Raw genomic sequence first — 26555 nt, 5'->3', positions numbered from 1 at the left:
GGCAAGAAAACAAATATGCATGTTTCCCAAACATTTCAAACTTTTGCTTAAAGGCAAGTGTGAAGAAACATCAGCAGATGAATTAGAAATTAGCTCTTTTCTGTTCAAGTCTGCACACAGCTGCATTATTCTTCACAGTGAGTCAAACATCCAAGTTATTGTTAACTAACAATGTCAGCAAAACGCATTTTGAGTGGAGGCTGACTTTATGTAGTAAAGTACGTGTAAGTTATTTTCTTTCCTTCAAAACCACTCGTGTATTTCAGAGTCTTCCTAGTGCCGCAAGAAGCAAGCTGACACTCAAAATGGTGATTTTCCTGTTTGGTTTCCTATTTTTATGAATGAAGGCGGAGGTCAGTGAGCTTTTGTCATTTTCTGGTCTTAACCACCAGGGGGTGGAGCGGCATGCAGAAAGAATAGCCTCTAGTCTCTCTCTCTCTCCCTGTTCAGGGCTGTCTCTCACACAACATAAAGGCAACGTTCAGAGCTAAAAACTTGCAATTCATGGCATGGAGGAGTCAGCGGGCAGCTGCCGCCCTCTGATCTGTATAAGGTTAGGTGGATGAGCAGCAGATCATGGTCTGAACCCAGTGATCATCGAGCCGAAGCAAAGCCTCGTCTAGCTGCTCGAGTGTAGTCCTCTGTTTTTTTTTTTTTTTTTTTTCTTCCCTGTCTTCTTTCTCTTCTCCTCGGTGAAATCTGACACAACATCAGAGGCTTTTCGCTCTAGTTTGGATGGCAGATTCAGGCTAAGTGGCCTGCGTGTTTTGCAGTCAAACAGTATCAAGAGAAAAGAAACATTCAGCTCATACTGCAGCGATTCAGATGCCTTCAACTTTGAGCGAGAGGGACAACCCCTAAAACCCCGTTTTTACACGAGGGAAAGACACACAGACATCTCCGTTATCTTCCCCTTTATAAAAAGGACGCGTCTCGGTGAAAGGTGATCGGAGAACTGACGGGAACCATGGCAGCTACTTTATCGGCGGATGAAGAACAGGTAGGCCTTAACAGTCTTTATGCTTTCACTTCTTCCTTTCTGTGTTAAATCGCCCTGAATTGTTCCAGTCTCGGCCCTACCTGGAGGTATTTTTGGCCCTGTGCATTGCGTGTGCGCACCGCAGCGAGTGGCGATGGCAGTGCGCAATGGTGGATTTGTTGCGAAATGATCCTGTGTGCGGAGCGGAAATATTGTATCGATTTCTGGCGCATTATTGCTCTCGTTGCATCACTGTCAGTTCCTCTCCAGCGGCCGAGCTGAACTGTTGCGAAAGAGGCCGAGCTCGCCTTCACCAGCCTCCACAGATGTGAAATAATTCAATGCGTGGCTCAGAGTTGCTCATTCGTGGGTGCAGACCGTGATATTACACCGGGGAAGGTTTTGGGGGAGAGCTGGAAACGCTGCCTGGTTCCACATTTGGCTCATTCAAAAAAAAAAAAAAAAAAAATTGTGTACAGGAGAAACTTGGCTAATAGTGTCATGTTAGTAATGTGGGAATGTGAAACTGGGTTAAACTGTAACATCTAAGCATCTTATAATGTAGACATATTCACAAATTTAAACCAATATGGAGAATCGGAGAGGAATTTTCCCTTCATTTGTTTGTTTTATCAAGGCCTAAATAAGTTTCTGTAAACCCAAAGAGCTATAAACTTAGTTTTGATGCGCTTTTCTTTTTTACTAACATGAATATTTTGGTTTAAAAACTGATTGACACCAAAATGAAACTCATTCTTTAGAGATTTCATATTGTTTCAAAAATAGCCAAGTCATCTCAGCACTGAGCTCTGTGTGTTTTAGATATTATTTGCCCTTGGAGTGAATGAGACTTAATTTTGGATCTGAAAAAACAAATCTGAGTAAGGTAAATCTGAATTGCTGAGCTCACTCTAAATAAACCAGTTGACACTTTATCATTAGTAGAGTTGGAAAGATAAAGCGATTAGTTGATCAACAAAATAGTAACTGGAAACTTTTTGATAATCAAATTTGACACATTCCCTAGTTTTTGTTGCTGTTTTCTGAGTCTTCGTAAACTTAGTATGTTGAAGCTTTGCCGAGCTGGTCAGACTAATCTAAGCTCAACTAAACTAACTAAAGGAAACGGCCATTGGACATTTTGTCACTGTTTCCTGAAATTCTAAGGAGCAAATGATCAATGGATAAATCAAGAATATTATTGATAAAGAACTGTTTGTTGCATCCCTAATTATTTTGTACACCCTGACAAAACTAATGCAGTCGAATACGACACCATCTGCAATAAATCATACCTTTTATGAAGGTTATGATGTTCACCTCTTGTTGTCTACTTTCGCTGTAGTTTGTGGTGCTGTTGGGTTGCACTGAGAGGTGTTTCCAATATTTTGTTCACCACATTTATATCAATGAGTGTAGGTCATTAAGTTGAATCAATACCTCTCTAAAACAACAAAAACTGAATATTAACCTTTAGGGAGTTGAGATTTATTGCAGGGCCGATGTATTGGACTACATTCGCTTTTTAGTTTCTTATAAACTGGCATCTTAGTGTGAATTATAACATTTATCTTAGTTTGTAGTTCAAATATAATCAGTCAAACCAACAGTGGCATAAACAGCACTCAACCTATCAGAAGTTCAACATGAGCAGAGTGAACGTGCTGTGGATGGTAGTTTTTTGAACATTGTTCATTTCAGTTTCTGTGTTGGAATAATAATCAGTTTGCACACATTTTCAATCTATGTTTGATTTTTCAAGTCTTCTTCTTATTTGCTGCTGGTCATGCTCATGTCTTCTCTCCCCACTGACTCCTCTCATGATCTGGTCAGCAGAAAGCCTTATCTGGCAACTCCATTTCCTGTGTGAGCCAGGGCCCCCGCTAGGGTACCGGACGCCCTCATTACATCCACAGCCTTGTGGGGGGTGTTTGGGTATAGTGTGTGTGTGTGTGTGTGCGTGTGTGTGCGTGTGTGTGTGCGCGTGCATGTGTGTGTGGGGTAGGGTGGCTCTCTCGGGAGTGTACACGGGTGTAGTGGAACTTCACTCTAAAGGCAGCTGTTAAAAGCATTTCCACCAGACTCGGGGGAAGGGGGAGTTTATGAGTTACAGAGTGCCTGTGTGTGTCTATCATGTGCTCTAGAGAAAGTGTGTGTGTGTGTGTGTGTGTGTGTGTGTGTGTGTGTGTGTGTGTGGTGTCTACTCCCAGGAAGCAGTGGAGTGAGAGAAAGTGGGGAATAGGGAGAGAGTGACGTTATTGACTTCCTGTTTTGGTATTGACTCGTGCCAAATGGGACTCACTGAAGTGAGGAGAAGCCGCTTGGCAACTGCAGTCCTACATTTGTAAATAGATTAGCATGGCATCTGTAATCATCAAATAGATTCTGGAAAGACAATGTCAAGGACAGCCACGAATCCTCGTTAGTATAATAATAACACTAAAGGAATGCATTAGCCCTGTCTGTAGGAACAAGATGTAATCATGACGCTGCAGTGACCCTCCAATACTTTCCATAACCCTTCTCCTAGCTGAGACATGAATACAGCCACCATCTACAGCATGACTCCTCCTGGCTGGAATGTGATTTCAATAGGCTTCATGTGAATACTGAGACATCAATGACCAATTCCTGTAACTAAGGACTATGATGATTGTGAGTAAAACAAAACGGAAATCCACCTTACGTATCCCAGTAAGTCAGCATGCACAACACCCTCACCCTTGCAATGACGCATCTAAATGAAATGCAGCCACTAATCAAAATTATCTGTGTTTGACAAGTTAAATCTTATACCACGATGAAGAATTATATTAGTGGTGGATAATGCATTGTACAACATAATACGGTGAACAGCATAATAAAGAATGTAGTCAACATGTGTAGTCATATTTAGCAGCACAGAGCAACAATAAATAGATCTGGTTTGTTGCAAGGATCCAGTGAACCAATACTGTGGGTAGTTGTGGCAGAAAAAGCCTAAATCGAACATGGTTGGATGAAGCACAGTGTCAAGGTTGTAGGCGGCAAAAGTTGATAAACTGTACATGGATGATGCATATTGAGCCGCAGAAAATAGAGGTGTACAGAATAATAACTGTAGAACATGAAATATAGGAGTTTAGAGTATTACACGTTCAGGGGACCCTTTCATTAGACAGGGTTAAGATTGGTGAAGATGAACACACTTGAACCTGAAGATATTGTCTGTGATAATATAAACATTAATGTTGTTTAAGCAAGGCAAGCCGTGTTTCCCAGTTTAAGCTAAAACTAGACATAAATTAGAAGGATACTGAAATGGAAGTGATATATCTGCTTACAACTGATCTCAGAACAGCATTCGGTCCCATAAAGGACTGGCCTGTTTACATTCATCATGTAATTTAATGCCCTCTTGTGGGGTCAGCAGGCTTTTGTATCTGAAAGCTAGCTTGACTAACAGCCGCTTGTATCTATAGTTTATATATAGTCATTTTTGTGAGTGTGACTGAGGGTCTAACCTGTTGACAATAGCAGTGTGTGTGAAAACTAAACTTGTACATTAGGAAATTACTTGAACAGTCTTTTCTTCTTAAGCGTTAAGAGGTCGCAGTAGCACAGCAGGTGAGAGAGAGAGAGAGTGAGGCTGGCGACCGGTGCAGAGAGTTAGAAAATAGCAGTGTAACGTATGTGCACTCAAGGATATTTGTCAGTAAATAAATGCTACAACTCCTTAAGACCCAAGTTCCATTGTCTCCCATGTGCTTCCCAGCTACAGTCTAAATGATGAGCCAGGAAAGGTTAACAACACTGAGGCAGGAAAATGCAGGTTTCTGCATTGTCACTGGAGTGTGTCATTGTCAGTTAATAGTAAATATAAGATTATACGTCTGTACCGCACGTTTGATATGTTTAGTGTCCAAGGAATAATCCTAATACCTCCTCAGACAGGAAGGAGTGCCAGAAGGTGAACATGTCCAGGCAGAGAGCAGCAAGATGCAAGAGAGAGACTTTCAGTACAGGAGAGACGGACAGCACAAAATCATGATGGATGAATCAATATTTAATACAATCATTACAGCTCATGTCACGTCCCATGGTATTTGGTATATCACGACTGTCAGTTAACAGTTCCACAGTGCAATGTATCACGTTGTGTTGGTGAGAAAATTACAGTTGTGTAAAGTGATGTGATGAAATAATTGTGAATAATGAGTGTTTGAATTCTCAATTCACTACTCACTACAGAGTAAAGTACCGAGCGTCTGTTATTTAGGGAGTAGTAAACGAGAGAACAATGGAGTGATTTTTGAAGACAGTCCTCATCTCCCCGCAGGAACACTTATCTGTTTTGTCAAAGTTGTTTGCTGCAGCAGTGAGTTGTGTGGGACCGGGTCTCCGACCTTTGTGGACATGTGGGCTTGGTTTTAAGGCCGTTTGGCTGAGAACTGACCCCAAATTCATCCACTAGCTCCCAAGCACAGCAGGTTTCTACCGCAGTGAACCTAATCAATTAGTTATTGACTGTCATTGTCAACACCGCCAATGAACATCCCCAACCATCAATGAGCCATCCTGACAACAGACAGGATTATGTAATCTCAGCTGTGTATTGGAAGGCCAGAAGCCACTTGCTTAAAATGCCTCACACGGAATTTCAGAACAACAAACGGAGGAAATGAAGACAGCTGAACCAGTGAGGATGGAAAAAATAGACTTTTGATCTGACAAATTCTGTACGTGCATGGACCTCTCAGTGTATTTAGATTCATGTCATGGTGGTTTAAGACAGATTTAAGTGTTTTTAAATGAATAATCAAGAACTTTGAGGAAAACATCTCCTGCTGTATCAGAAGTGGAGCAAGTCAAGCAAATATTTATTCATCCTCCAGGAACTGGACAGAACTGAAGTCACTCCTCCACAGTGAGTCTTCCACTCTAGTCCGGTGTGCTTTCATGAAAACAAACTGGTTCATCCTCAAATTCCACTCAGGCGGATATGGCCTCTAGTGCAGAAAAACCAAACAAGACTGGCTTCTCCAGGAACAGAGGGTCACTGCCTGGAGTTGGCAGGCTCCCCTTAAAAGGCCAAGAGAGAAAGAGCAGCTGTCAGACCATTGAAATCTTGGAAACCCGAGTGTACCTGACAGCAATCTGACAGGAAGTTGTCTTTGGCCAACACTGAAGGATTAACACTTCACAGTGCAACAACAAAGAGTAGACTTCCCTCATTAGATGGAACTTGTGGAGTTTTTGTTACAAGAAAGTACCTCACCATATAAGTCAAATATGTTTTTCTTGAAGCCAAGTGAATTCTAAAACATTTCATGAGTATAAACAACCTAGAATTACTCATAGAGACCGGTTTTCCTCCTTTCATCACAAACTTTTTCTTTTACTTTCGGATTTTATAAACCTTGTTGATATCACCTGTTAGTTTTACTGCAGTTTTCTCTGCAATTCATTTTTCCAAGTGAGACAAATCATAGCTCTACGTCACGCAGTAGATTCCCACTTCTGTCTTTTTCTATTTGTCTTGTTTAGTAAGTTGAGAGAATTTGAACACTCAACTGTCTGCGGCCTTGAGTCATCATCTTCCTTGTGATTTACACTAGAGAAATGGCACTCGCTATTTACGCACTGATTATACTCCCTAGATATGGGGAAACAATCCTCAGTCTGTAGATTAGGTGGTAGTTACTTTGACTGTTTTGTCTTCATCAGTGGACGAAGCTGGCTAAGCTGTCAACATGTGACCCAAGTGTTGAGCGTCAGTCATGTGACAGGAGGTGGTTGTAAATGGGAGATGCTAACCTATGTGAAGACTTTCTAAAAGACTCTGTCTGTCTCTGGCCATCTATGGGCTCCTGGTCAGTAACATTGGCCCTTTCTCAATTGATGCTATGACCAGCTTTGGTCTGGTGCTCACAGACAACTGGTGCCACATTAGTTCCACAACTGGGTCATGTGGTGACACAGGGGCCAGCTCCATTTGCTGAAGAAGGCCATGAGATGTAATTGAAAGCTATAAAAAAAAAAGCTATTAAGTGAGTTTTTTTACACATACTATTCCCAAAAGTAAAAAGTGAACTTCCTTTCTGAAAGTTAGGAAATACTATCAGACACAATAAAGTATTGGTTAAGTTTCTAGTTGGAGCTATTCTGTCATAGCAATGCCCCAATTTTTCACAGTAAAATAGGTCATCGTAAGATTGTAATGTGTTGTTCATAATTCACTGTCGTGTCTGAAACATTTGCTTGTCAATTCATGTTTAAAAATCTTAGAGCTCTAGTCTCTAATGTGCTGAAAAGAATTCAGAGGAACAGCCCTCCACATTTCCCCCCATGAGAATCGGATATGAACCCGGCCCTGTCAGGTGCAATCATCCCTCATCCCTTGCATGCTAAGGCATCTGAACAGAGCAGAAGCTGCAGGCCCTCGTGTCTGTGAAAGCACTGGCTTTCCTGAGAAGAGACAGTGGCATCCTGTCTTTGAGGCTCAGCGCTCGTCAGTGATCGTTTTGTATTCCTAAAGAGCCGCGGACTCCCAGAACTTGACTTCCTGTCTCCCATGCATGCCCCACCGCTGCTGTGCCTGACCAGAGAAGCGGAACCCTGTGTTTAAAGTGTAAGCTTTCATTGCCTCCTCTGTCGCCTTTTGACGATTCACTGGGTGCTGACTCGCTAACTCTGCGGGTGCTGAGGGCGGTGGGGGGTGGGTGGGTGGGGGGGTTGGGGTTGGGCCTGAGGGAGTGTATAATAAGACCAGAGGGGAGGACAGGAAGCTCCTGAAAGACTGCTGGCTAAATGCATAAGTTATTCGCAAGATGGCTGGAGAGTCTTTTATGGTAAAAACATTTTCCAAGTGCAGTGTATGATATGAATTGAACTGGATGTTTTTAGATTTGAATCAGTCTGCTGAAAACCCCAAAAAACACATTCTGAAGCAAGCCAACTTTCTCTAATTAAGTTCCTTTGTTTAAAGTGGCTATGTTAAATGTTATCACCGGACTCAGCACCTTTTAGTTAGTTGTTTTTGGTTTTCCGTCCCACAAATTTGCTGTTTTGGTTCAGTCTAACCGCTCTGTGTTCCTTTTTCAGCAGCTGTTTTCAGCAAAAAGCTCTAAAAGCCCACTGTACGCGACAGTGATAGTGTGTATCACTGTGTAAATAAGCAGCTGTTTGCTAACTCTGACCTTTTTATCAATGCACATGGTGATAATATGAGTTTTGTGGTCATAGCTTTTTTTTTTTTTTTTCTTCTGCTGGCCAAAAAAAAAAATCAGTTACTGCAGAGTTAGTATATGTTGCACTTGATTTTGTGAAAACCTGTAGCAAGTTTTTTTATTTTTTTTTATTTTTTTTTTTTAACTATCGAAGCAGTCTTTGAATTTTAAATGGCACTTAATGCCATGGAGAGTTAAACGTTACCACCAGTAATCCAACATAATATGAGTCCTTGTTTTTGGCTCTTTTCTTCTCTGCTTTGCTCTTGTCTCCTGTGGTTGTAGACAGATTTTGCAGGAAACTAATTGGCATCTTTACCCCGAAACATGCACATGTGTAAGAGTTTGATGGCCAGTTCATCATATGCTAAGAGGAACAGAAAACCATAAAAAAAAAATAATAAAAAAATAAAACCTAAAACTCTTTTTTTTTTAATTGTCATTGCATCAATGACATCCTTTCACCAAACATCATGTAGAACTGCTTCATTAACCGATATCTCAGCAGTCGGAAAAATACACACATGACTGGCTTTATTACCAAGTGCTATGCAAACTCGGAGTGTGTTACCCTGTCATTATTGCAGCTTCAACTCATAAACACCAGTTCAGCAGGATTCCATCTTCCTCCCCTCTCATGCTCCTGCCCTCACTTCATAAAAACTATGTCAACATTTTACTGAACAGAATTCATGCTCCTGTTTACATTCCTCACTCTTCAGTTTTAATGTTAATGTTAATGTTAATGTTCCTTTTTTTGTTGGTTTGTTTGTTTGTTTTTTTTAGCTCAACCATGCAATGGAATTTTCTTTGTCCCTTCATGACTTCTACAAAGTGCCAGGTCTCTCCCCAAGATAGCTGTGGTTAACACACGAGATGAACCAGCAAAACTGAGGAATAACTTCCGTGCTTGGCTGCACACATTTTATTTTGTACGTCCCTGTCTATGTGCAGCCTGCATACACGCTCACAGGGTTCCTCACTGTTCTCCAGACTATACAACAGCACATGAAACACGAGCGTAGATGTCTAACCAGGCCATCAAATTGTGTTGGATATTCTGTGAGGCGGTATATGACACTTCCTCTGAGGATGTATCAAGTTTAAAGCCCGGTTTCACTTCCTTCCTGTTCGACCCTTCGATTATGGGAGTTTGTGACCACATCTGTGTCTGTTTCAGGCTACCAGGCAGTTTCTGGAGGAAATCAACAAGTGGACCAGTCAGCATGGCGTGTCACCGCTGTCGAGGGAATTGGCCGTCAAGTTCCTCATGGCTCGCAAGTTTGACGTCCTCCGTGCCATCGAGCTCTTCCACAGCTACAGGGTAAGGACAGACAGACAGAATCGTGTAGATTTAAACACGTTTGCAGCTGCCTTTGTACACACAGCACTAGAGGACATTTAGGCGACGTAGCAACCTCTGGTCCCCATATTGCAAGTCCACACCTTTTGAAAACAATGTCTGTAGATATGTCTGTGGGTTTGTGAACACATACAAACTGCATGAGCAAAGTTTTACAATACCAGAATTTTGGTACCGATATCAAAACTATAGTATAGTATTGTAAACAGGCCTAAGCATTTGACGCTAACTTTAAATACTCAACACTTCTCAATACTCGACTCTACCGACACAGTTTTGTTTACTCTCTAGCTTTGTGGTTTGATACCCTGTCGCTCTAAAGTAATGAATGTTACACAGCCACAAGCAGAGAGACATTAGCTCGTCTCATCACTCTCCACTGTGCAAACAGGTACAGGTGTCTTTCGGAAAGACCGCCACCTCTTTCTCTTCATTAGCTTGATTCAAGGTCATGAGCGGGTGAAGGGAAACCTCGCGGACATACGCTGCATCCGCTGTCAACAGGTTCTCGCAAAGCCAACAAAAACCCAAAGCTCCTGGCTTCAGCATTGTCGGCTTGTTGCACAGCACAGAGCCAGAAAAGGCAAATGTCATTAGGTGAAGAAATTGTTTTAGATGAGCTGACTCATCTCAAGCTATTACCCCGGTTGCTTTGGTGAAAACATAGTTTCCAGTTTTCAGTAATCTAAATTTAGAAATGTAAGTACCTCATCAGTGTAAAGACTTTCTATTTCAAACATTATCAAGAATCTACAACCACATTGGAACAATCTTTCTTGTGTACCTAACATTTTCTTGCTTATTATACAGTATAGCAGCCATTATTTTCACAGAGGAAATTGTATTATTTCAGCCTGTTGTTTGGACAATTATGACACAAGAATGTAACTAATTGCCTCTGCAGTTTGGTACCTTTGTGGTTATTTCAGATGGGCAGAAATAACTGATGACATGTTACAAATTACAAAGAATAAGCAACAGAACATTTCAGTGTAGCCGTCGTTAAAACTGCTGCATTTGAAAGAGAGCGCAGAGAAACGGCACTGAGCTGCAGGTCGATCCCAGGGTAGAACGGAGGAGGTAATGTGGAGCGTCTTCACCACACCCACAGCCACAGCAACACAAGGCCCTTTTTTATTTAACAAATTTCTTCAGAAGCCCCGGCCAAGCAAGAGATCGTCTAAACAGATGCATCAGAACACAGACACACACACACACACACACACACACACACACACACACACAAACACACTGAATTAAACACTGGCAGGATATTTCAAGAAGCAGCCTGCAGTCCTATTCGGCTTTCCAGAGAGCTTGAAGCTTATCACGAAGTAAGTGTTGTCGTCAGTAAAATTCATTGGTAAATGCTGAGGTTATGAGGTTAGCATAAATAAGGAACATCATAAAGTTTCACAGGGCACGACGGGTCTGCATGTAGAACAATATTAAACACAATGATAGATTAGGGTGCTTTCAACATATGCGTGATAAGTCGAATAACACAGTTTAAATACGAGGCGCACAATACCTTTTTCGTTTCCTGTTTGTTTGCTGTGCTTTTAAACACCTCCCTGGGGAGAACCATAGAGTGAAACAGGCCCAAGTTCAAAACATTCATTGGAGTATATCTATAGCAACTAGCTGTCTTACCTACAGAGAGGTCGAGAGGCCACCTGACTGCGTGCCACAGCTGAGAACAAGACGAGTGGAGTGTCAGGACTCACTGAGAGCAGAGCATAATTGAATGTGTTAGAGAAAAAGATGTCTGTTCACTTATATCACTGAAATAGCAGCTGGTGACCTTGGTGATATTATTACCACCAAACCGGAAAATGATGATCAAGATGAAACCTTCAGGGCAGAGCCAGTGGATCAGACTGCAGGTCTCATTTACCTTATGATCTGAAAATAACATCTAGATAATAATAATAATATAATCAAGACCTTCTCCTCCGAGCCATGTAGTAACTACCAGGGAGTCTCATATTTGTCCCTGAATGGTCTATACTGCTGTAGATTTCATTCTGGCCACATTTGAACATAGAAAATGGGATTTATCTGCTCAGATCTGCACCGGTTTATCCACCGCAGCAAACGGAAAGTTCCCAGACGTCTCGCACAGGCTCTAATGACCTGAATAGCTTCAAGACGTGGCGGGATCTTACCACCTACCTTTTTATTTATTTATTTTTTTAGTGAAGTCGTTTCAGTCACCAAGGTGGGTTCTTATTTGATTATTCGCGATGAATGATTGGCCTGCATGAACACAACTCATTTCTGAAAGCCTTGAGTGTGACTTTGAGAAGGATTAGACTCCCCCTTGCCACACCACAGTTCGTTTAACTCAGTTTAATGCTGTGTCAGCACCGGGACAGAGGATGGGGACAAGTAATTTGTTAGAACAAACTTGAGGGAAAGTTTCCAGTGCAATCCTTGTTTGGTTTGTGACTTGCTGTTTATCTATTAATCTTCACACCTCGATAAACAATTAAGCATCACGAACAAAGTTTCTGAAATGTATTTGTATGAATTATTTATACTAATTCCTACAATATCACATATTATTAAAACTCAGCACTCCCGACTTCAGCACAGTTTTAAGAACTGAGCGGGACTGGTTGAATGCCAACAAGCTGTTTCTTAGTAACCGAGTAACTGAAATCCATGTTTAGTGCCAAGAACATAATCTAAGATCATGTAAACACTGAACAAAAGAGCTTCACGTGTCCTACTTACTATCACACACACAGGTTTTTTTTAGCAACTATTTTTACTGGGGTTGTCAACATTGAACAGACAATTGAAAATAGGAAAAAGTATTCCAGCTGCAGACACAAAGAAAACATAAAAAAAAATATGAAAACAAAAATAAAACAATATAATCAAATTTAAAAAAAAATTTTAACAGGTGAATTAACAAACATGAGGAAAACATGGACATATAATGACTTTCCCTTTTACTAATTTTTCTTTTCCTTGGTGCAGCAGTTTTTTCTTTCTAAGTATGCAGAGGTTTGTACTAGTTTGCAAAACTTTAATTTATTGCATATTGAGTTCAGATATAGACAACATGAAAAATGTATCAAGATTAACTAGAAAAGTAAAGAGGGGGGAAAAGTAGATGTTGAATAAGTGAATGGATGTTTTTTTATGATTGATTTTCTTAATAATTCACACCTTTCTGTGAGCCTATACACAGACGTTATTTAAAGCGACTATAATCTATATATACTTGTATGTGACAGAAGTTCCTCGTTGTGACAAACCCACAGAGAAACACCCAACCCTGAACAGTTCCCCTCAGCCCTACAGAGAGTCTTTGCGTCTTTCAGATCCTACATGTCTGTTACTTTATGGTCTCCAAGTTGCAGATTTAATCATATCATTTTAGTTCTATTGTATTATGTTGTTCTTATTAATTTATGTTGTATATTCTTGCTCATGTTCAGTACACACTAGATTGTTTTGTAAAACCAAAATGCATTGTCACAATCTCCATGAAAACGTGTCACAGTAATCTCTCATTGGGCTTGTTCTCCAAACGGTAGAACAATTTGACAGTTTGACATTTCACAGTACAGTCAAGACTTGTCTTTTGGTTCAGTGTCATCAATCATTCTCAAGATATGACAGATCAGTGTCAGTTGTCATATACATATCTTACTGTCAGGCATTAGGTCTATTTGCATCACTGATTACAAGACTTGGAATATGGCTGCCCTACAACATAATATATTTCTCTCTCAATAGCAATAATAATGTGATTTGTAAAAAAGAAGAGCTGCAGTAACTGAAATGAAGGCAGTTTACATCTACATATCAAGTGTAGAAGCCTCAGTAAATGCTGCATTAAAATCAGTGTAACTTAAATAGGTGAGGCTGATCCCTACCTCATCAGTCCTCGTAATTGCGTATCATTAAAAATAAGAAAATCGAGAGATAAAACTGTGAATGGAAATGACACCTTCCAAGCTGGGGCTCAGAGTAAGTTCAAGAAACTCTCACACAACCTCCGTGGGGGAGGGTGAAAAAAAAAAAGGGAGTGTAAACCATGCAGAGAGGGATCCTCCTGGCAGGAAAGTCAGGCATGCAATTCCCTATTGTTCACAGGGGAAGAATTCAACTCAAAGTGATGGCCTGTTATAGTAACAGCAGAGCGTCATTTCACATGCTGTGATCTGTTTTCTTCAGGAAACGCGTCTTAAAGAAGGAATCGTCAGACTCCAGCCTCAGGAGGAGCCTCTGCGCTCGGAGCTGCTCAGTGGAAAGTTTACTGTGTTGGTAAGTGGGCCCTCTAAATCTTGACCATTTGGCATCCCTTAAATGGAATATTCCAGTGTTTTGTCATGTAACAGAACAAGTGTAAGACAGGCGATGTTCTATACTTATTATAAACACGACAAATTAAACAAGTCTGTGTATCCAAAGCTTTTATGATCTTGTTCCTCTGTGACGTGCAGCTTCATTGTTGTTCTAAAATGAGTAAGAAACATCAGTGAGACACGCTGGAGACACATGTCCCTTCATTATGATGAACATGTGTACTGTAGTTTTTTTTGAGTAGAGCACACATTAACCATGTTGGTGTCATGTATGCCTTTTAGAAACACTCAATCTGTATTAATCCGCATCTGAAAATAGTCCCCAATAAATGCTTTTCTTTGAGTAAATAAAAAAACACAATGCTCTGATGTTTTGGGATTTACTGACCCCTTTTTATAAATTAAATTATTTATTTGTGACCTGTTTTTTTTTCAGTAGGAACCAGTGAGCTCGGGTCTGAGTGCCACAGACAAGTTGTTCCCTTTCAGAAATTTAGGCTATTTTGGACTTGTAGAGGAAATGGCTTGGCTTGAGGATCAATCAATCAATAACTTAAACTTCCAACTGTAATGGACTCACTTTTCATTAACAAGAAGGTTTGCAGAATAAATCTGAGTGCAAACCCCCATAATCAGGAATTCAGGGGTCCAACCCGGTGTTCCTGTGCCAGATAAACTTAGCCTTTTGTCAGCCAAATCACAACCATAAAAGATGCCCCCCCCCAGCACAAACACACACACACACACACGCACACATGCACTCACACACACGCACTCACTCACACTCTCCCTGCATTTCCCCTCTTCCTTCCCCATTGACGTGCCACAGTGGCATTGATGCTGTACATCCTCTTGTCTGACGTCTGAGTTCTCCAGCCTCAGCAGCGGGTTTCATATCCTGTCTGAGGTATTTTTAGCCCCCATGCCCGAGAGCATGAGCTTATTTGCTTACAAAGGCCGGTTCTGGAGTATCGCCGGCTTCATTCAAATAAAGACCCTCAGGTTCTTACGACACCGGCAGCAGCCTTCAATCTGATCAGCTCTGACATGAAAATATGATCTGTGTCCTTCTCAGAAAGAACGGCAGAGCTGTGAGATCTGCAGCATCATTACTGACAAGAATTGTTCCTCCTGCTGAATTGTTGACAGCCCCTTTTGGCAGTGTGCCAGTAACCAGCATATGAACTTAAGTGCCCCCCTGTGGTCATTGTTCATCCTTCATTTCTGAATAGCTTCCATTTGGCTGCTTTGTTGTCACACTGCAAACCAACCCCAGCAATCTCCTTCCAGTGGCCACATGATTTCTATGAAAAACACATCTGAGTCAATCCACTTGAAAAACATAACACCCACATGAAAAAGTGATCAGAAACCAACATTTTCGGAATAAAAGGGACAACACACATTTCAGTGTTTGTATCTGCATATGTGTGACCGAGTGTTCGTATACATTGCGCAGTTCAGCACAAGATATTTGAGAGTTGGCAGTGAAATGGTGAATAACTTGTCCCACGAGGCTGACGGCTGATGTAACCTGTTAGTATTGTGTACTTTCAGAGTGTACGGGACCCCTCAGGGGCCTCCATCGCCTTGTACACGGCTAAACTCCACCACCCCAACAAGACAGGCAACCACGTGGTGCTGCAGGCCCTCTTCTATCTCCTGGATCGAGCTGTGGAGAGGTGAGGGCTGTGGTCTGAGTTTTACAGCCTGAATATCGTCCGTCTTCAATCTTTATGGAATATTTTCACCTGAACATATTTTTCTTTCTGCTTATGTGGCTCATTCTACTGTTTAGTCTATCCACACTATAATTATTATTCATTTATAATGATCACAGGAAGTCCCCTCTATTAATCACTGTTGAACTGTTCACTTTGTGTATTGTTCATCTGTACACACTATTCATTGCATATTCATTCACTGAACTGGTCTGTCCGCTGTGTTGGGGAGGAAGGGGGGGGGGGGGGGGTTGCACTTGCCTGCATAAGTTAAAGGTTACCTGTGTAATATATATCATAAACATAAACACTCACCTTTCTGGTTTTTCCACAGCTTTGAGACCCAGAGGAACGGCTTGGTGTTCATTTACGACATGGCAGGATCCAACTACACAAACTTTGAGCTGGACCTGAGCAAGAAGATCCTCAATTTACTGAAGGTTAGAATCACATATGCACGTAAGACTAAATGTATGTACCAAACAAAGACCAATATCTGAGAGAATGAGATGCATGACCCTGGGAAACACACAATATAATATTAACAGGATTAGATATAAACATAACTACATATATTGAAAGGAGGTTGGTTGAATTTTCTGGTGTTGTTCAAAGTGATTCACTCCCTGCCAGGACAAGGGAAATACATAACTGTAGAGCTATAACCTTCATCCTGGGAAGGAGCAGGCTGGTGTCTTTATAGGAGTTTTATGCCCGTCCAAAGGGCAGAATGAATTGCTCACCGAACGAGGTGACAAGCATAAGAAGTATTTAATCCATACGCCATGGATGTGTAATACTCAGAGTGGTGCTTATTTTGGCAGTTACCTGCACGTCTCCCTGCATCTAAGTGATTTATGCTTCAATGGTCATGTAGTATGTCATCTGAAGTCAATAACACAGACACTTATGTGGCCGCATCAGCAGCAGCGGCCTCTATTTTGTGCCCACATATTGATCGAAAAATTGTCTGGAGTAGTTTATATGTCCTCGGGAGAATTTATTTTATATGCAGGAATAGAGCACCACAATATAAAGTAGAGAAAGTATAAAGAAATTATGTTTGGATCCTCTCCAATATATGCTTGTCCCTCAAGAAGTAATTAACTGAAAGGGTGAGCTTCTTTACCCTTGGTGGAGCACCTTTTCTTTCTACTTTATTTCCGACACAAAGAATTGGCATAGGAAGGAAGAATGAAATAAACCCTGTTGAATCTCGATTATAAGCTGTTAATGTCTCTCTCCACCAGGGGGCGTTCCCTGCCAGGCTGAAGAAGGTGTTGATTGTCGGGGCCCCTGTTTGGTTCCGAGTGCCCTACAATCTGCTCAGCCTGCTTCTCAAGGAGAAACTTCGGGAGAGAGTAAGTGGAGGAGCTCCTTGCTGGGATTTCACACGTTTCACACAGCTCTTCAGCTGCATGTTTATACTTTACTAAAAACTTTACTAAAAAGATTCACTGTAGTTTTTCTGGAATGACAAACAATAAGTGAGCAGGTAGTTCAGTGTCAGTGATTGTTGTGATCGGTTCTCTCTAACCACCCTCCGCCCCACAGACATCACTGTGATGTCAACGCCTGAATCACTGGAATCAATCACCTTGCCACGCTACTGTTTCTGAAGAATGTGATTGGTATAGATTTCTGTGTAACCCGGTGGTCGACTGTAAATATTGTTTATGGATTATGTATGAAATCATGAATAAGAACAATTAATAATTACTTTTTGACATGAGAATAGAAAAAACTTCAACGTTTCAAAGGATTCTGGGACTAATTTAACAGTTTCATTTCAAACATGAAGCTAAAGCCTCAAATCTGTCTCCACTGGGTTTCTGTCTCATCTAACTCCAGGTTCAGATGGTAAAAATGGCCGAGCTGCGCCAACACCTCCCCCGAGACTGTCTCCCCCAGCACCTCGGTGGCCTGCTGCCTCTGGACGCGTACAGCTGGAACCAGCAGCTACTGGCCGGCCAGAATGGCAGAGTGGACCCCGTGGACGAGCTGGTGGGCATCCCACTGGAAGAAACTTCCATCCACGCTCCCGGACCCGAGGCCATGCGCCCGCAGGAGCTGCTGACGCACCTCGGCAGGCTTCAGCGCTCAGGCATCCATCAGGAGTATGAGGAGCTCCGCAAAGAACCTCCGCCTGGAACCTTCCACTGTGCACAGTGAGTTTACAGCAGCGCACACACGCTGAAGGCGTAGGGTTAACATTTGGTGCTCTGCATTTTTGTCACAGAGATGGGATTATTACTCAAAAAATGAATAATTACACATAATGCATACTCAATGCATACCTTTAATGAAAAGCAATTAGTTTATTTAATTTCCCATGAAACAAACACTTTTCTCCTCTCATATATGGATAATAATCTCAGACTCCACTGCACAGTGCACCATCGGACTGTCCTGGCTTTTGCTACTTGTGTTTATCTGGTGCATGAAATTGTAAAAGTGCTTTACTTTTATTACAAGTAATCAGTAACAATGATTAAGATTGTTGATCTAAACCCACACTACTAGCAGAAGCAGACAAAATGACAGTTATCAAATGTTTTGTTGAAGATTTTAAATAAATAAGATGCAACCCATAGCACGTATACCCTGTCTATGTACTCACTTCAGAATTCAGCTTAAGACCTTGCCTGATTAATTTTAAGGCTGTTAATGGTCAGGCCCCACCGTACATCACAGATCTTATCCATTGGCACTCAGCTCCTCAATCTCAGATCTGAAAGCTCATCCCTCCTGTCTGTTCCACCATCACGATTATTATTCTGTTCTAATATTTTTAAATCTAAGCTAAAGACAAATTTTTATTCACTGGCCTTCTTAGCTCTGTAACCTTTTAGTCCGTCATGTTCATGATTCATTTTTTCTCGTTTTTGTTAGTATGTTTACTTATTTGTTTTTCTTGCTTTTATTTATTTTAACTGTCCTTTTGTCAGCTCAAGCTGTGTTAATAAAGTTGACTTGAGCTGACTATACAAAAAATGCCATCAGAAAAACATGATAAATCTAAGCTTCTGATAATGTACACTGCGCTCCTTCATCTCACACACTGTACATGTCACTGTCAGAAGCTATATTACTTTAACATGTATTTATCCCAGGAGGTTGAGATGGTTACTGTCTTCAAAGTAACTTGTTTTTAATGTAGCTATCTAAACAGAAATAACACATACTTGGGAAATCGGATTTACAATCTGTAGATCATCATTGTTTGCTGAAAAAGGTCAGAGGTGCCACTCATAGTTTCTTTGTGTTGTCTACAGAGCAGTCTATAATCAGGAGAGGAATCGCTACGGAGACGTGCTGTGCCTTGATCAAACAAGAGTTCGTTTGAAACCCAGAAGGAACGAGGTTGGTGCTCTTCAGAATCTGCATGTTACAGGTGTCAGCCATAGCAAAAAAAAGACCAGTTGCTTTCATGGTTACTCAGCGGCCAAAAAGAAAATGTGTCAGGCTTCAAACGTTTGACAGGCTGCCACACTGGACTGATATCAGCTCCTTTGTAAAGCAGAATACTTGGCAGTCTGAGAAAAAGTATAACCAAAGTACTTTGATTGTGCTGCTTTTAATCCTCTAAAATGATCCAATAGTCCTGCAGCCTCATGTAGACAACTGAGCTCTACAGTCTCATTGAGATCACAGCACAGTTCACTTCTTTAGTGAAATTACATAATATACTCCAGTTGTTGCAATGGTTCCTTCCATCTTTGGGATAAATCTTTGTTGTTCTTACAGAGATCAGACTACATCAATGCCAGCTTCATGGATGGGTATAAACAGAAGAATGCATACATTGGTACTCAAGGTATGACGGCTATCACAGAATCTTGGTTAATGTTCTCTGGATTACTCTGAAATATTAAGAGATTATACTCTTTGCTCCTCATTCATTTTAATATTGTTTTAAATGATGCTTACATTGCCCTTAGATAATGTTTAAATTTTACAGCAGACTTGAATACTAATTTATGTTTATATACTAAATGTGTCATCACTAAAGAGATGTAAGGCAACTTAATTATCTTTGTCCAGAAAATCTGAATTTTGAAAATCAAAGCAGGTTCAATATAATTTGTTATAATTAAATATTATTCTCTGATAGACACAATGTTGTTGGTGTTGATTCAACTATGTAGTAATTTTTGAGGCTACATTTACTGGTAATATTGTCTTCGACCGCATTATATACGAAAAGATGTTTTTTTTGTCTCATAATTTGTCCAAATGCAAAAAGACAACTGACTCATATTTTTTGATTAATTCTATTTTAATCTAAAGTTATAACAAACGAATTTCCAGTTTACTGTGTTTAGCTATTGATCACAAAGTTCCTGATATTAATATTCAGTGGCATTTAGTCACGTAAATCTTGTTTGGTCTGGTCCACTTCACCACATGCTTGGCGTACTCAAATGTATCTGCCCATTTAGGCCTAGCACTCAAAACTGCTACATCATATTTAATTTAAATCTCCTGTTGCTCTGCGTAGGACCATTGGAAAGGACCTACGGGGATTTCTGGAGAATGGTCTGGGAACAAAACGTGCTTGTTATCGTCATGACAACCAGGTAATTTGAGTTAAACACCAATAAAAGTTCATACTTTATTGTTGAGTCATAAACACTTTGTCGGGTAAGAACCATGACTTACATTTATTTCATCAAGTACGTCCTGTCTCTGTGCTGCAGGACAGACGAGGGCAGTCGGAGGAAATGCGGACAGTACTGGCCACTGGAGGAAGGGGGACAAGAGGTCTATGGCCACATGGCAGTGGTGAACCAAAGAGTGGACCACCACACCCACTACAACCACACAACCCTCGAACTGCACAACACTGAGGTAAAGAGAACCATGAACCACTGTATGATGTTTTTCTTCTAGCAACAATACGCACTTTGTCACCGAACAACTTTGGGGAAAATAAATTGCATACAAGGCACATGACGCAGCATAACAGGGTTCAAATTACAGGTGGGGTTGGGGGGGGGTCTGACCCCTCTGATTAAGACTTGGATCCCACCACAATAGGTAAAAACAACAGTTCGGGGATTGAAATATATATACCCTTCTTACCTGGACATTCATGCCTGGAACAATCTTATAATACAATTTCAGACACCCCATTTCTTAACCTTGACGTCTGCACTATACTGGGTTTCTTTCACCCGGTGAAAAAGTTGACCCTCCCAGTTGTCATAGTATAATTCGCACTCTGATAGCAGGGTCAAAAATATTTTTGCAGTGGAAATTCTGGTCAATAAATTGCTATAGTGAGATCCATTTCCCTCTCTTTATCTGGGTCAGATGGAAGCAGGGGCAGCAGTGTAACCCAGACATCCTTCTCCCACACTAACTCTGCTAGAACCACTTCTTGGCCAAGTAAAGCCACTGCTCCGGGCCAAGTAATCAAAGCCACAAATTGTCAGTTTCACGTTTCTGTTTATGTACAGATAAGACAAATGAGATAAGCTGTGTTCTGCAGTAAAGATTTTGAGCTGTTGGTAGGCAGATTTTTTTAACTTTGCTTTGAGTCAGGCTGGCTGTTTCCCCTTGCGTCCAGTTTTGATGCTCAGCTAAGCTAAATTCATATTTACCGACATGAGTGGTTTCAATTCTCATCTCACTTATTCCTATCAATGTTGCAGTGGGGCCATATTTAAAGAGCACAATGCTTTTTTGAATGTACATCAAGCATGTGACTGTCAAAATATGTTTTTATCCGTTCAGACATGTGAACAGAGACAAGTGAGTCATTTCCAGTACCTCAGCTGGCCCGATTATGGCGTTCCCACCTCCGCTGTGACTCTCATTGACTTCCTGGGAGCTGTGAAGAGACAACAGAGGAAAATGGTGAAGGTTTTGGGACTTAAGTGGACGGGCCACCCGCTGGGACCCCCGATGGTTGTCCATTGCAGTGCAGGGATTGGGAGAACAGGTGAGACCCTGAGATTGCATCTCTCTGAAAGCCTGATGTCTGATTATTGGCATTTACCATCATATCTTAAGTCCTGCAATAACTCCTTCATGAAGGTCACGTTATACTGATTATTTTGTCCAGCCCTGTCATGTTAATGAGAGTAGGTTAAATTACAGAAACACCTCAGTGCAATGCAACACAGTTTAGATACGTCTTCTGCAATAATCATAAAGTTGAATAAACACCTCGCTAAAACAGGTACAATGAAAACTGAATACTATAACCTTCACGAAGGAAGGATTTATTTTAGGACTTTTGTGTTGAACTGCATCAGCTCCAGCTCGGCGTACCTAATACAGTGGTAAGTAAGTATATTTCAAGGACTGAAAAATGTTGGACACCCAGTTATGAAATTATACTATGAACTTCAAGCGTCATATAATCTGGATAACACAGAGTGTTTCACCAAAGCCTCATTTTTTTTTCATGATGGTAAGAACAGATGTGCTCCATTGTCAGTAATCTCTTTTTAAAATGTGTCACTTAAAAAAAAAAAAAAGAAAAAAAAAAACTACCTGTTGTTGGCAGGTACCTTCTGTGCCCTGGACATCTGTCTGTCCCAGCTACAGGACGTGGGCTCACTAAATGTGTGCCAGACGGTGCGACGCATGAGAACACAGAGAGCCTTCAGCATTCAAACCCCGGACCAGTACTACTTCTGCTACAATGCCATTTTGGAGCACGCCCAAAGACAGGGCCTGCTCCCAGCCAATCAGTGAGCTTCAGCCCCCGACTTCCCGAACCAATCCGTGAGCCCTGCGATTTCCGCAGTCGATCTGTTAACCCCAAGCCGTGTTGTGCGACCAATTAGTGAATTCAGGAGAGTAACTTCCTCACAGATGCTGTCATTTGAAACTAGGCCATTCTTCATTGGCAGACCAGGACGAGACAGCGACAGTGAAAGGCTTGAGTGTTGACATTATGATGTTTCAGTCTGATAACAGTCTGGCTGCCAACAATGTGACATTTTGTTTTTTGCTGAACATATCTCAGAAAATACGTGGCAGAGTGAACACACTGCTCTAGTGTTGTGCAGTTTCGTGGTCTGTGGTCAGGGACATTGGGTGAAATGATCGAGGTAATGCTCATTGACCTTTTGTTAATTTATATGCCACTTCAAACAAATGGTTTCGGGACCTTTTTAAAGGAGTAATTCACCCCAAAATAAAAAGTCAATCATTGTCCCCTTATCAGGTATCAGTTAAAATTCCACTGAAGTTTTTTCTATGGCTACAAAACAATGAATTTGACTTTTAATTGCAATTTCAGTCAAATTCTCAACATGCCCATGTCACTCTTCTCCTAACAACTGCTGTAGAAAAGTCCCAGGTTTTTGTGGCCAAATGAATTCCCACTAGACATAAGTACTTCTTGTACACAAACAGTACTTTGGTCGGATGCATGCGGTGTAAGCACTAAGCTGGGATGATGATGGGAGTACAGTGGGTAACGTTATGGGTTTTTTTTTTAAAACAAATTTTATTCATTGGAGTTTCAAGTGATGAATGAGAAGTTATGGACACAATTTTAATTTTGGGGTGAAATGATCCTTTAACCAAGCACACCATTTTTTATTCCAAACAGAGAGTTTAATCACCACTCTCAAGCAACAATAATAGCGTAGTTTTTTCACCTCCTGTGTCCAGTCAATGCTGCGTTCACCGCAGTGGATTCTTAGCACATGGTTACGTAGATGGTACGAGCTAGCTCTGCATCGTCTCAGGAGTGTCGCACTGAACACAAGGAGGTGAGACTACCCAAAAAGAAACTTCAGTTGTTGTATTTCTTGCATGATGCATTCTCCTCTGCCTCAGTAAATATGGCGCTAAGGAGGGGAAGAGCACATCCAAAATTATCAGGCTCTAATCTCCCAAATGGCTGTTACATCACGTCTGTGATCACTCATTAAACTGCTGTCCATGTGAATTCCTCTTTAGTTTTTTGTTTTGTTTTGTTTTTTCCAATGTATCCACTGAAGCCCAGATGCCTTCCGTCTCACCTAAACATTGAGATTTCCTGCCCTGCAGTGCAGTGACCTGTGTCTATGACCGCCTTTGCTCACGAGCAGTGCCATCATGCTTTAGTGATTGTGGGAATGTATTGCTCAACCTCGCCCACACTTGCATACACACATACACACTTGTTTAGAGCAGTCCATGCTGCGGTGACTAAGCCATTGAAGCATACATCTGTGTAAGTCATCAGTTAAGACCTCATGAGTAGTGCAATACTTTTTTTTTTTTTTTTTTTTTACACAAATCATGTCTTAGCACTTTTAAATAACTATTCCCACTGTGCTCTGAGATTAATCGTTACAGCGAGAGGATGGGATGACAGATAAAACTTAATAGTAATTCTGTAGGTCTACACGTGATGCTGGGATAACTTGATTGTTATTGTTAAATTTAGTAATGCTTAAATATAAAACATTTAGTGACATTTTGGAATTACTGTAAACGTCTGCATAGAGCTTTATTGGGACAAATCAGGAGGATTTTACAGGGAAACCAGATATTAATGATAGAATAGCTGAATAAGCGTGCACAGGTCTGTGCCTACACCCTATAAAGTCCTTCTTGGGCACTTGAGAGTCAGAAATTGTGTCTGAAGTATATTTTCATTATTATTGTGTTACTTTAAGTTCTACAGACTGTGGTTGTAATCAGTGCTTTCATCTGGTCCCAATGTCTTGCCATTATTATAGAGTACATGTACAAATACTGAGTGTCTTTGTGTCATATGTTGCATTATGTTGTTGCTGGGTGAAAAAAAAATGTGTTCTTTACTACAGAATTCATATTGAATTTGCTTGTAGTGAAGCATTTTTTAAGTCTGCCATCCTCATGCATTCTGATTTTAGAATTATTTTTCCTTTCAATGATGGACGCAAAATGTGCCGTATTTTATTTTTCTATTGTATTCAACAACTGTTTTCATACAATTACCCAGGATTATACAGTTATCTACATTAATTTTATATTTGTTCTGTTATAACCTATTACTTTATCATTCGTATGACTATTGAATCAAGCTATACTGTATTAAATACAAACCATGTCAACGTGTACGTTTGTGAAGGTTGTGGTTTTTTTGGCATACTATTTTCCAATAATTATTTACAATAATTGGGAGGTTGTTATTTATGGTATTTTCAGTTCAATAATCAGTGTCATAGTTTGGTATACTGTTATACATTTATTAAGACTTCGCTTAAAGTAGAGTTTCTCACAGTGAAGCAAACAAAAGTGGGCAAGATAAACGATGCATGAATCGGGTTTCATTTTATTTTAATAAGTAACTTTAAAGCTGTGCTAATAGATCTTTTTAGATTAAAATTTGGTCAAATGACTGTAATGTGAAAAGCATCACTGTGTGACCGACCTCTGCAGCTCCCCTCAGCTCTTCGGAGCCTTTAATGAGTTAATGGAGACGAAAACAGAGCAAAGAGTAGTGTGAATGTTGGATTTAAAGTTGTCGAGTGTCTCGAAGCAAAACTCCATGTACAAATACTGATGTTGGTCGGTGTTTGCTGTTTGTTACATAGTTAGCAGTCAAACAAATCTTAACCCGAATGAGTAAGTTCAGTAGAGCCTCGCATCTGTATCATTCATTCATATTAACACTGATGTTCAAACAAAATATTGACCGACTCTACACTGTGTCTAACTTCTCATCACAAAGCTAAGTAACGATTCCCAGTCATTTCAGCTGAAAACTGAGGGTCCAAAGCATCACTGGTTTCTCTTTAAATACGGAGCACTCCTACACTGCTGCATTCACTCCACAAATACAGTGAATTTAGCGAGACACTGGGGTTTACCACCACACCAAAGTGAGCAGGGTGAGCAACAACACTGAAAAGGGAATACCCACAAAATGATGTGTACTCCCAGTGTGCCATAACACTGCAAGCGTGAGGTACGCCGGGAGCTGAATTCTGCAGCATGTGGGTATTTCTCTCTCAACAATGCTTATTTTTGGGTGTGGTATGATGTCCTGAGGGCACATTATCGCTCTGCATATAGCAGCAGTAAAGCTCACTGAGAGCAAGATTCAGTTTATGCCTATTCCTCCAAATGCTTTCATTCATCGTCAGCTTTATTACACAGTGTCCCATTGGTCTCAGCGGAGCAGCCTTAAACCGTCACTGTGGCAATTTCAAACGTGTTTTTATTTCTCATTGAATTACTCTGTTTATATGCCTGTATGACATGTGTCACTAAATCTCAGGCTCTAAATCCTACACCTGATGACGTGGTCACAGAGGAAGCTATGACAAGAATGATTCACTTGAGACCCAAGACCTTTAATCATCCTCTTTACCACATTAAACAAAGATGCTGAAACCAAAGAACCAAACTTTGAAACAAGAATCCAGTGTCTTTCGCTGCTCCTGCTCCGCCCATCAACCGACTACATCAATGCAGGAGCAAGCACATAGAAAAAAGCCTGAAAATCTTTGATATGAAACGTTTCAACTGTGTGAGAAAATGGAAAGACGATAACACCCAAACCTTAAAGGATGAAGAGGAAATCTGAGGGGGTTGCATCGCATGTGATTCAACAAAGCAGCACTTCTAGGATCTACAGGAGGGTTTACAGGGGCTCAGAATGAAAAACTCATATGTATGAATGCTCAAGAGGTAAAAGTAAGGTATTCAGAGATGAGAAAGTGCAGCGGCTCCATCAAGTATGAAATTAGAGTCCTGGGGCTGGATTGTCTAACCTACTTGGTTAAATAGTTTCATTATGTGTGTATTTATCAGAATTTAATCCCTTAGAAAAACATTTTTTAATACAAATTGACATTTATCAGCTTTTCATGAACATTTCATCATTTCGTTGCCTTAGGAAATTCCTCAGAAATAAAAGATTTAAAGCAAAGTTTTTAGTGATCATCTAAATTTAATTTCATCAGACATAGCTTCAATAGACACGTTCACCGAAGAGGCCTTCAGGTACAAAGCTGT

The 26555-nt window shown here is 40.8% G+C and overlaps 1 protein-coding gene across 1 annotated transcript; it reads left to right on the top strand.

The window, feature by feature from the left end:
- Window positions 1–249: 249 nt before the first annotated feature.
- On the top strand, window positions 250–24650 carry ptpn9a (protein tyrosine phosphatase non-receptor type 9a). The gene is made up of 13 exons (XM_056387412.1): window positions 250–1000; window positions 9368–9511; window positions 13745–13834; window positions 15433–15557; window positions 15931–16036; window positions 16847–16957; window positions 17448–17764; window positions 18872–18959; window positions 19344–19413; window positions 20098–20176; window positions 20297–20447; window positions 21336–21543; window positions 22114–24650. Exons 1-13 carry the CDS (start codon window positions 968–970, stop codon window positions 22302–22304), a joined length of 1713 nt encoding a protein of 570 aa, XP_056243387.1. The 5' UTR covers window positions 250–967; the 3' UTR covers window positions 22305–24650.
- Window positions 24651–26555: the final 1905 nt, after the last annotated feature.

The sequence above is a fragment of the Seriola aureovittata genome, chromosome 10 (assembly GCF_021018895.1).
Source record: "Seriola aureovittata isolate HTS-2021-v1 ecotype China chromosome 10, ASM2101889v1, whole genome shotgun sequence".
In the NCBI taxonomy this organism is placed as follows: Eukaryota; Metazoa; Chordata; class Actinopteri; order Carangiformes; family Carangidae; genus Seriola; species Seriola aureovittata.
The sequence above is the reverse complement of the archived record's forward strand: the minus strand, read 5'-3'. Positions and strand labels throughout refer to the sequence as shown.

Excerpts from the sequence above, each read along its gene's own strand:
- ptpn9a (XM_056387412.1), top strand. The coding sequence starts at position 968 with ATGGCAGCTACTTTATCGGCGGATGAAGAACAG. Across the intron at positions 1,001-9,367 it reads TATCGGCGGATGAAGAACAG|GCTACCAGGCAGTTTCTGGA; the intron begins GTAGGCCTTAAC and ends TGTCTGTTTCAG. Across the intron at positions 13,835-15,432 it reads GTGGAAAGTTTACTGTGTTG|AGTGTACGGGACCCCTCAGG; the intron begins GTAAGTGGGCCC and ends GTGTACTTTCAG.